The sequence below is a fragment of the Galeopterus variegatus genome, unplaced genomic scaffold (assembly GCF_000696425.1).
Source record: "Galeopterus variegatus unplaced genomic scaffold, G_variegatus-3.0.2 Scaffold3260, whole genome shotgun sequence".
NCBI classification, from domain to species: domain Eukaryota; kingdom Metazoa; phylum Chordata; class Mammalia; order Dermoptera; family Cynocephalidae; genus Galeopterus; species Galeopterus variegatus.
Genome location: NW_007729371.1, coordinates 78,862 through 90,908, shown reverse-complemented (window position 1 = coordinate 90,908; position 12,047 = coordinate 78,862). Strand labels below are relative to the sequence as shown.

The 12,047-nt window shown below is 34.1% G+C and overlaps 1 protein-coding gene across 1 annotated transcript in view; it reads right to left on the bottom strand.

Annotated features, from left to right (window-relative positions):
* The window catches only part of STAM (signal transducing adaptor molecule (SH3 domain and ITAM motif) 1), a 68,702-nt gene that overhangs the window by 29,845 nt on the left and 26,810 nt on the right, over nucleotides 1-12,047 (bottom strand). The window contains exons 3-4 of the mRNA XM_008584434.1: nucleotides 1,880-1,955; nucleotides 1,703-1,798 (exon numbers count right to left, since the gene is read on the bottom strand). Coding sequence (XP_008582656.1) covers nucleotides 1,703-1,798; nucleotides 1,880-1,955 — 172 coding nt within the window. The remainder of the gene's footprint in view (nucleotides 1-1,702; nucleotides 1,799-1,879; nucleotides 1,956-12,047) is intronic.

The following is a 12,047-nucleotide window of genomic DNA, read 5'->3' as shown; positions in this document are numbered from 1 at the left end:
TGCGCGCCCGGGCCGGCCCTTTCTTGCTTTTTGAAGACCAAAAAAAAAAAAAAAAAAAATTGGAAGGACAGAACAAATGTTATGGTTTCTTTACTTCTAATTGCTGACTTTTAACGTTCATGACTGTGCTTTTTCCCATGGTGCTTAAGTATTTGAGGCTTGTTTGAATACGCTGCATCTTAATCATGTTGGAATCTTCATTTCTTCAAAATAACATCCCCCTTTAAGTATAAAACCAATATGTTCATTGTAAAAAAATCTGGAAAAAAAGAAGTATACTTTCCTATACGCAATTTTTCCAAAATAGTATACTACTATATAAAAGTGTGTATATTGCATCTTCACTTAAATTATAGAAAACATAATATTAGAATCTCTTCATAAACAGTTGTACATTTCGATGGGCATTCAGGACATTAAAAGACAATATTTATTAATTAGTAAAAAATAACTAAATATGCCAAAACAAAACAGAAGAGGAAAAGAACTATCACATAATCATAATGTTTAAAAAATAAAGAATTTAAAATTCTTATTACATTTCTCCACTGCTTTCTTCTACTAAAACCTAAAACTACTTATTTTTCCCTAAAAAAAAAAGTGAGGCATTTTCTTGTGTGACATTTTAAAATTTTTTCTTGATGTATAACACCCCACCAATCCCAGAAAAAAAAGACAGAACTAATAGAACGCACACATTTTTACTGGGAAAACACATATTACTAATTTAAATTTTTTAAATTCCTTGAATTGTGGGATGTAAATTCTTTATTCCACATGCAATTGGGTAGGCAGTTGTAGGGTTCCCCAGTTCCCCCCACTTTCTTTCTTTGTCTTGTTTGAGAAACACAGAGACTCTTGACCATTCTGTGACCCAGTCAGCTCCATGTTTTCCCCCACAGGCTTGGACCTAAATTGGGGCCTTGAACATTCCATGTTTCAGGTTGTTGCCTAAAACATGTTGCTAAACACACAGACACTAGCCCTGGCTCTCAGCCAAATTCCATAAACCCTCATATAAACTCCATAACCAGACCCCCACATTACAGATATACCTAGGTAGAACAACTCTTTTCTCAATGTCTGTCATGGTTGAGGACAACGCAGCCCTCTATATGTAAGTTCCCTTAATAAATGCTTTGGACTGATCATCCTGGAATTTAGTGCTTCTTTATTTGGAATGCCAACTCTGGACAGTTTGAGGCAGTCCCTTGCACAAACTCCCCTACCACCACTTTTGGTGTAAAAGAACAGCACTACAGTATCAAAATCCTGTGATGGCCAGGTAGTGGCCTTACTCATATCAAGATGAAAACTCTGCAATGCCATACTCTTTTGGCAGTATTTCTGAAAGGTTCTACACTAGAAAATACCTCTGTGACTACAAAAATAATTATAAAAACTGCCTAAAACAGACTGATATAATTTAGAAATACACGTTTCCTCATCACATGAAAGGAATAATAGGGAAAAAAAAAGGTTAAATATACTCTAATATGGCTTGAAAAAAACCAACTCTTAAAGTTATGTGAATTTGTAGTCTCTTCAGAAAAACACAACATTTACTTATATACTGGATAGACACAGCCTAGAAAAAAAAAAAAGCACAGAATAATTCTTTGTGATTTAAAATGTAAAAAATCATAAACTACCTGAAGAAAGAAGACTGCCTTTATTTATTTCTGCAAGTAATGTTTCTTACCTTATTTAATACGTTGCTTACTTCACTAGCAAAATCTCTTGAACATACTTCTAAATGAAAAATTCTGCCACAGTTTGATACACATGCTCCTAGAAGCTAAAAACATAAAATTAGAAGTTAAAAGGGCTCAGTTTTGGCAGATACTTTTGTGGTACATTTTAAAATGAAACCACTTACAGTCAAAGCTTGCATAGCAACATGAGGATCTTTGTGGTTCACCCTCCTCATAATAGACCGAAGACAATCTTTAGGTCTAAAAAATCGGAAATATGACAATTAATTAATGGTACATCCAGGTACTCCCCCTCCCCCACAACTGTCATGGGAAACAGACTACCATACAAAGAATATGGTCAAGTAGAGAAGTTTAATTTTTACTCATGACAAGTTTGACAAACTGTTCACTAACTAGTTCCTTTAAATTTTTCAAACAAAATTAACAGGATCTCTTACTTAGCAATCATAGATTAGGCATTTCAGGCTAATTCCAGATGAAAAAAAGTTTTAAAGATAAAATAGTAGGGGCCGGCCCGGTGGCGCACTGCGCGGAGACAGACTTAGGAAATGTGGCGAAGCCTGAGATCCTAATGTTTTTGCCCACAGCACGTTTTACTTTAGCGAATCTTTGCTATGGGTTTGTGAGTACACCCGGGGGGGGGGGGGGGGGGGGGGGGGATTAAAATATATTTGAAGCGTAGCATTCAGTAGATACACCAGAATACTTAGGTCCTAGCAATGAGGCTAAACTATCCCTAAATCCACTCTACAACAACTTAAAAATAAGCCATAGATGGATGTAACAACTTCTGAAAGAATAAAGTCCAACACTTTTTAACAGGAAAACAACAAAACTTGGCACTCAACAATATTAAGCTGCAAATACCAACATTCAATAAAAAATTACTAAACATGTATGAAGCGGAAAACTGTGACACATGACTAGGAGAAAAGTCAGTCAATTGAAAATACAGAAATACCAGAGATAAGCTATTATAAGTATGCTCAAGGATATACAAGAAATCACCAACATAATGAGGAAAGAAATCGTATATTAAAAAGAACCAGCCAGCCAACCACTCCAGAAATGAAAAAGATCCCCCCCCCAAAAAAAATCAATTGGATGGAATTAATCAGATAAGAACAAAAGATCAGTAAGCTTGAAAACAAGCTGAAAGTATACAAACTGAAGTACAAAGAGAAAAAAATACTAAAATAATTTGAGTCAGCACTTAAAATATTTTTAAAAGAGAAATGGAAATAAAACCATAAAAATATTCAATTGATACAGAAAAGACAAATGGAAATAAAAAAAAAACAAGAAACAGACACAAATCATCTAGAAAAATGACAGATTATGATTTTAATCCAACCACATCAATAAATTACTTCAGTAGTTTTTGCAACAAGGAATACTAACAGGCATACAGGGTGACATTACATAATTATAAAAGGTTAATTCAAGCAAACAATTCTAAATGTGTACATACAAAATAACAGAACTTCAAAATATGAGGGTACTTCAAAAAGTTCATGAAAAGATTCATACTATCATTCAATTCTATTTTTCCACAAACTTTTTGAAGTACCCTTGTATATAAAGGAAACTCTTATGGAACAGAAAAGAAAAATGGTCAAATCTTTTGGAAACTTCAACATACCCTTCTCAATAATTTGATAACACAAGACCCCCCAAAATATTGATATGGAATACCTGAACAACACTATCATGCAACTTGACCTTACTGACATAGACCAATCCACCCACCCATGACATAATACACATTTTCTCAAGTGCGTGCAAAATTAACCAAAATAGACCACATTCTGAGATAGAAAACAAATGGTGACAAATTTAAAAGAACAAAAATCATACATTCTTTGACAACAACAGAATTAAACTATAAACTGATAACAAAATAATAGCAGGAAAATCCCCAAATATTTGTAAATCAAACACCACACACCTGAATAACACTTAGGTCAAATGAAATCAGACCATGCTTTCACTTGGGGACATGAAAATGAAAGCAGACTATCAAGTACTCTGTAGAGGAATATTCAGAGTGGCTGTATTCATAAAAGCCAAAAGCTGTATACAATCCAAATGCCCACCCTCAAATGAATGGATAAATAAATTGTAATATATTCGTACAATGTAATACCTCTTAGCAATAAACGGAACTACTGATACACACAAAAACATGAATTCATGTTTGAAATATATTCAGTGCCAGACACAAGAGTACTTACTACACAATTTCATTTCATGAAATTCTGGAAAATAAAAATTTAATCTCTAATGACAAAACACAAATCGGTAGTTGCCTAGGGTGGAAGGAACTTTCGGAAATGATTAAATGCTCTCTATCTTGATCGGGGTTGTGGTACTTATATAGGTGTATATGTTTGCCAAAACTCATAAAACTATCACTGTACACATGCATTTTATTGTAACAGCAGGCCAAGCATGTATTTCATGGTGTTACTACATGATAATTAATGATATAGTAATGCAAAGGAACTGCAACCTATAGGAACATCTATGTGTTTAGGTTTTCAAAAATTTACATAAGCAAAGAACTCAATCATTGTTAAAACATTCACAGTAAACTGAGTCTTAGAAAAGTTCAGTTCCTTGCCCATGATACCAATTACCAGGAAGTAACGGGCACAAACAAGATGCAAATCTATCACTCTAAACATACTATGTTCTGACCATAGATCTGCTTTCCAATTAAGAAAGATAACATAAGCAGGGGGTTCTTTCTATAAGTCAGTGGAAGATAGCCTCAAAGTATTAAATCATCGGATTGAAATGATATATATTTTACTCTAATAACACAATATCTATGTAATATTCCACCCAAAACCAGCAGAATATTCATTCTTCTCAAGTGCATATGGAGCACTATGCAGGATAAACAATATGCTAGGCCATAAAACAAGTCTGTATAAATTTAAAAGGATAGAAATCACAGAAAGCATGTTCTACAACCACAAGAAAATGAAACTAGAAATCAATAACATAAGAAAATTTGGGAAATTCAAACATGTGAAAATTAAACAACATACTCCCAAACATGATAAAGAAAAAAAAAAAAAAAATCACAAGGGAAATTAGAACTTTGAGACAAATGAGAAGGAAAACATAACAAAACAAAACTTTGGGGATGCAGTAAAAACAGAGCTTAGAGGGAAATGTATATCTGTAAGCACCTATGTTAAAAAAAAAGATCTCAATACTACCTCATACCCATGAGGATGGCTACTATCAAAAAAGAAAAGAAAAAAGAAAATAATAAGTGTTGACAAGAATGTGAAGAAACTGTATCACTTGTGTACTGTTGGGAGAATGTAAAACTGTACAGGTGCTGTGGAAAACAGTATTACAGTTCCTCAAATAATTAAAAATAGAATTACCATATACTACAGCCATTTTACTCTGGGTACATACCCCAAAGAATTGAAAGCAGGATCTTGAAGATATATTTGTACACCCATGTTTATAACAGAATTATTCACAATAGCTAAAAGGTGGAAACAACCTAAGTGTCCACCAACAAATGAATGGATAAGCAAAATGTGGTATAAACATACAAGAGTATTTCAAAAAGTTCACAGAAAGATCTGTATTATCTTTCAATTCTATTTTTCTATGAACTTTTTGATGTACCCTCATATGTGGAATATTATTCAGCCTAAAAAGGAAGGAAATTCTGACATATGCTGCAACTCTGATGAACCCTGAGGACATTATGCTAAGTGAAATAAGTCTGTCACAAAAGGCCAAATACTGTATGATGCCATTTATATGAGGTGCTTAGAGTACTCAAAATCATAGAGACAAAAAGTAGAATGAATTGTGGTTGCCAAGGGCTGCGGCGGGGTGGGAGGGAGTGATAAGTTATTGTTTAATGGTTATAGGATTTCAGTTTTACAAGATGAAAAGAGCTCTGAAAATGGATGGTGATAATGGCTGCAAAAAATTATTAATGTACTTAATACCACCAAACTGTAAACTTAAAAATGGTTAAGATGGTAAATTTTATGTTAAATATATTTCACCACAATTAAAAAAAAAAAAGAATGAAGTACTGACACCTGCTACAACGTGGATGAACCTTGAAAATATTACATTAAGTGAAAGAAACTGGTCACAAAAAAAACATACTGCACGACTCCATTTATATGAAATATCTAGAACAGGCAAATCCATAGAGATTGAAAGTAGATTAGTGGTTGCCAGGGATGAGATGAGGAAGGAATGAGAGTAACTGCTAATGGGTATAGGGTTTCTTTTTGGGGTGGCGAGTGTTCTAGAATTAGATAGTTATGATGGTTGCACAAACTTCTTATACTAAAAACTAAACTGTGTAAAGAACTTTTAGAACAGTGAATTTTATGGTTTGTGAAATATACATATTTATAATATATAAATAAACACACATACATATTTACAAAAGAAAACACATTTATCAAGCAATTTGAACTCCAATGAGCCATGGACAACACGGCCAGTAAAAACAATTATCTAAAAACTGTTTTTTTTAAGAATTGAAAATACAATTACTAAGCACTATAATAAATTTTTTAAAATCTTTTAAAATAATTATAGGGAAAAATTAAGATAAAAGATAAAATTCCTGTTTTTAAAAATGTTTGTCTATTGAGAAGCTCTTCACCTAAATAGCATGGAGAAAAAGGGAAAACAAATAAACAAAAGAAGTAATATTTATTGAATGACTGTTGTGTCAAGTACTCAACTTTTTTTATTCTAAAACTCTTTTTTCTTCTACCCTATGGATTTTGTATAATATTATAAGTTTCAGACAGCAGCATCATTAGACTGAAGAAACAACATACTATAACACTATTACTTAGATTTTGTCTTTTTCACAGTTGTACTTATTTTAGGAGCCAGAATCTGTGACCCCATGCTAATTTCTGAAGTTGTGAAAACCATGGTAACACAAAAAAACCACAAAGCTATCATTTAAAAGTACTGGTAAAATCTAAATATAAAAAGAATTATCTGAATATTAAAATTAAAACCATCAAAAAATTAACAATCCAAACATGATTCAGCTCAATGAATGAACATTTTAGAAAATAATCTTTGATACTTGCTTTACTTCCAAATTTTTGAATGAAATTTCTCATGTATTTTCTTTGAAAACCTCTTTTTCTTAAAAGTAAGAAGTCTAAACTGTGGTGACTTTTAGAAATGGCAGTAGGAAAAGAGGCTTTGAAATGAACTATTGCTTTTTATTTCATACATTTCTATATTGTTTAAATGTTTTACCACAGCCAATTTTAAAAACCAAGGCAAAGATATCTCTAGCACCAAAACAAAGTTGGCCATTGTACCATAAAAAGGACAGAGCTGCAAAGCCAATTAGAATGCTTGTAAGTGCTGATAAACATTTTATATATGCCAACATGGCCGTATCATTTTAGATGCAACATAAGCTAAAAAAAATCCCTTCAAAATTGTGTATAAAACTGACACTATTCAACAACAGAACTGACCCACAAAAATCTCAGCATTAACTATCTCATTCGGCTCCATGCATTTTTTTTTTCAATCCAGTTTTTCAGTATTTCCACAAGACAATAAGTAAAACTGAAGTTTTATATACATAATATGAATCTGGGCTGACCTCAGTGACTTACTTGACCAATAGAATGTAGTAGTAGAAGCGACATTCTGAGACTTATAGTTAGTTCATAAGAAGACAAGTAGAATATACCTGGGTCTTTATTAACACTGGTGCTAGCCATACTAGGAATCTGCTCCAGGCAAGTCTGCAAAAGACTTCAGTCCCAGCCATTCTCTGACTACTTCATGCGAGACGCCAAGTAAGAACTACCCAGCTGTTCACTCACATAACAATGAGAAATAATAATAAACTGCTCTTTTAAGCCACTAAGTTTTAGGATAGTTTGTTATTTAGCAAGAGGTAAGTATAACTAGAACTGCTAATAAAGTGTGCTGACAGCTGTTAGCTTTGGACAGTACTAAACTGTACTATTTAGAATTCAGTTTTATTTTCATACTTCTTTAAAAATAAAATTTACAAGGAAAAAGTCAGGCTTACAAAGCCCATCTATGAATCCCTTCTCTAGATCACTCCCCAAAAGCGCCATGCTCTTTCTGACCTCCAGTGCCCCTTTCTCAGTACTCTCCCACTCTGCTGTTCTTAGCAAATGCTTACTCACCCTACAGGTCATGTCTTAAACATCTCTTGAGCTGAGAAACTTAGTTCCTTAACTGCTCCCCAACATCAAGCTAAGCCAGGAATATTAGGTATTCCAGCTGCAAACTTAATTATCAAGCTAATGTTGCCAGATAACAATTGCAACAATAATAGTTAACACTTAGAGCCCACCTACTTTTGTGCTAGACGCTATGCTTCACAAGCAGACAGTCTGATTCCAGATTCTGTACTCTTCCCAACTACATGATAAAGCTTTGGCACTTCTCACCTTGTTCGGTTGGGTTTTCCTTTAATTGTTTACCTCCCTTTCTTGAAGGTTCCTAAAGCCAGGGCCGAGAAGTATATCGTCCATCCCTGGCTTGCTCCTCTTTAGCCATGACCTCTGGCACATAATAAGTTCTCAGCTGACATTTTAGAGAACAAAAATAAGATTTAGCAACCACTGTTGCTCTCCAGAGACTGAAGTTAAAACATTTTCATTCTGAATCATACCTAGAATAGTGCCTTCAACATGGCCAATGCTCAATTTAAAAAGTCATTGAGCTAAATATGAAATCACTACTTTTCACTGTTGTACACTGAGGATTTAGAATAAATGAATAATATTCTTTATAGAGCTCTAATTATTACCACCTTCTGCATATTTTCCACTGAGTTCACTCTCTAAGTGGAAAATCTACATGCTTTCATAAAACTTATTTTGTAGAACTATAACAAAATCATGTTATGGAAAAATATGCACAATAGTGCTGGGATGAGCAGAGATGTGAGGAAAAAGACTGATGGCAAGAAACACATATAAAACTATTCTGTAAAACTACATACTAAGGGTGTTGGCTGGTTAGCTCAGTTAGTTAGAGCACATTGTTGTAACACCAAGGTCAAGGGTTTGGATCCCCATACACAGCTGCCAACAAAAAAAAAATAACTAACAACAAAAAGAGCCCTACATACTAAGATAAAATCTCCATGTGCAGACTGCCAAAGTTTTCCATCACCTACCTTTGTAAAGAGTGGGCAAATCCACATCTCTCAAAAAGCATCTCAAAACCCCATTTTTGTATTTTAAAACTTTTTTTAAGACATATCCTTTTTCCTATCTTGAGATGTAAAAAGAAAAAGACAGGGGTCAGGGATAAGGCAAATCCACATCTCTCAAAAAGCATCTCAAAACCCCATTTTTGTATTTTAAAACTTTTTTAAAGACATATCCTTTTTCCTATCTTGAGATGTAAAAAGAAAAAGACAGGGGTCAGGGATAAGGACAAAAACAGGGAAAGGAGAATTATCTCTCACTTTTCCTAGTTTTCCACCCCAAAATACCTCTCTGTTTCTTTTAACTTTACATAACCATAACACAAATCACTGTTGTAAAATGTCAAAGAACAGCAACATTTCCTGGAGTTAGTTTCCAAAGTCAGGGTGCAGGCCAAAATTGAAGTTAATCAATTTTCCTTGATTATGTTGGAGAACATACTATACCATCTCTCAAATATGTCCAGCACAGCCAACTTTTACTCAATTACTAAAGCTAAACTGTTCATTTGAGCAACAGCCAAAAAAGCTGGCTTGCATAGAAGGCCATGTTATATAAAATACACAAATTCTTCTCTCTGAGCAAGAATCACCCTCTGAGCAGGGAGGTATTCACACTATAAGAGAAACAGGAACTGTAATGGTGAGAGAGCACACCTAAACTCACTAAACGAATTGCCAGCACAACTGAGGGGACTGCAAAAGTATACAGTTAAATTCAATAAGTTAAAGGAATCTGTTATGGAGTGTACTCTTCACCACTATGTGATAAAACTTTGGCACTTCTCACTTCTCATATGATGCAGCTCAATTCTACAGAGGATCAGGAAAACTAAAACTAATTTCACACTCCTGTAATTCTCTTTTCAAAGAATAATGAAATTTCAAATCTCTTTGAATAGCCCAAAGTAAATTTCCAACAACATCACTTCTTTATGTATTTATGTATGTCTATCTACTTATAGGTATACTGTTTACAGTCATAAGAGATCTATAGTTCAACATTAGGCTCTAGTCACCAGTTGGTGAGATTACCTGAAAAGGTATTTCCATTAACATTCAAGGAGGAAGCCAAGAATATTTAATACTATTGTTGGATAAAGGAGTCAAGACTTGTGACATCTTATGCTTTATAAAACTTTTGAAAAGTCTATTAATTCGAATATGTCCCATCTCTGTATTTCTTTTGAAAAGTATTTTAGTATCATAAGAATCATAGGTTAGAGTGTGACAAGATTGCGTACACTTGAAGAAACTGTTACCATTGAAAAAATAGCAAATTTAAATTCTAATTCCTGCATCTGTTAGTAAATCAATCACTGATTTTTAGGTCAATCAGCTTTTCAAAATGAGATTATCACTTCTTCGTTATCTTCCTCTCAGGGCCTGACAAAAAACATAATGGACATAATGGCTGAAAATTTCCAAAAAGGACATAATGGCTGAAAGTTTCCAAAGTATTGAAAGATGACAGCATGCAGGTATGGGAAGCTCAGAGGTCACCAATTAAATTCAATCCAAGGAGGAACACCCCAAAATACATCATAATCGAATTACCAAAAACCAAAGACAAAGAATACTGAAAGCAGCAAGAGAAAAGAAACACATAGCATTCAACAGAGTCCTAATACGTCTCTCACTTAATTTCTCAGTAGAAAAACTATGGGCTAGAAGAGAACAGAATAATATATTCAGGGTACTGAAGGAAAAACACTGTCAGCCAAGAATTTTCTATCCAGCAAAACTAAACTTCAAATGTGAAGGAAAAAAAAAGTCTTTCCCAAACAAACGAGAATTCATCCACACTAGACACAACAAATTGTCAAAAAGTAGAGAGGAGGGGCCGGCCCGGTGGCGCACTGCTACAGTGCGCCGCTTGGGAGCGCGGTGGCGCTCCTGCCGAGGGTTCAGATCCCACATACAGACTGGTTCCCGCTCACTGGCTGAGTGAGGTGCGGGCGCAGCACCGAGGGTTGCAATCCCGTTGCCGGTCCCGGTCCGGTATGGGCGCGACACTGAGGGTTGCGATCCGTTGCCGGACACGAAAAAAAAAAAAAACAAAAAAAAAGAAAAAGTAGAGAGGAATGACACCAAAGCATAGAGTTGGATTTGTTTTTTTCTTTTTTCTTAGCTATCAAAGTTAAGTTGTTATTAGTCTAAAATAATCTGTAATAACTCATAACATGTTTTTTGTAAGCCTCATGGTAACCATAACACAAAACTATACAAGAGACATACTAAAAATAATTAGTGAGAAATCAAAATACACTACTAGAAAAAAACCCACTCTATCACAAAGGACAACAGTAAGACTGGAAAACATAAATAAATAACAAAACAACCAGAAAAAAGGGAACAAAATGGCAGTAACAAGTCCCTAAATATCAATCATAACTCCAAATGTAAATGGATTAAATGCACCAATTAAAAGACACAGAGTGGCTCAATGGATTATAAAAGAAGAACCAACAATATGCTGCCTACAAGAAACCCACTTAACTGATAAAGACACATACTAGCTGAAAATGAAGGGATGAAAAGATATTTCATGCAAATGAAAACCAAAAAGAGCAGGAGGAACCATACTTATTTAAAACAGATTTCAAGCCAAGGAAAGTAAACAAACATAAGGAAGGTCATTATATAATGATAAAGGGATCAATTCAACAAGAGGATATAACAATTCCAAATATATATATGCACCCAACTCCAAAGCCCCCGGTTATATAAAGCAATTACTATTAGACCTAATGAGAAAAAGAGACTCCAACACAATAATATTCAGGGACTTTAATATTCCACTTTCACCAAAGGACAGATCATCCAACAGAAAATTAACCAAGAAACACCAGAATTAATCTCTACCCTAAGCCGACTGGATCTAACAAAAATATATAGAACATTTCATCCAACAGCTACAGAATACACATTCTCCTCAGCAGCACACATAACACTCGCTAGAATAGATCATATGTTAGGACACAAAATAAGTCTCAACAAATAAAAAAAAAAAATGAAATCAAATCAACTACCTTATCCAACCACAATAGAATAAAACTAGAAATCAACAACAAAAGGAACACTAGAAACTG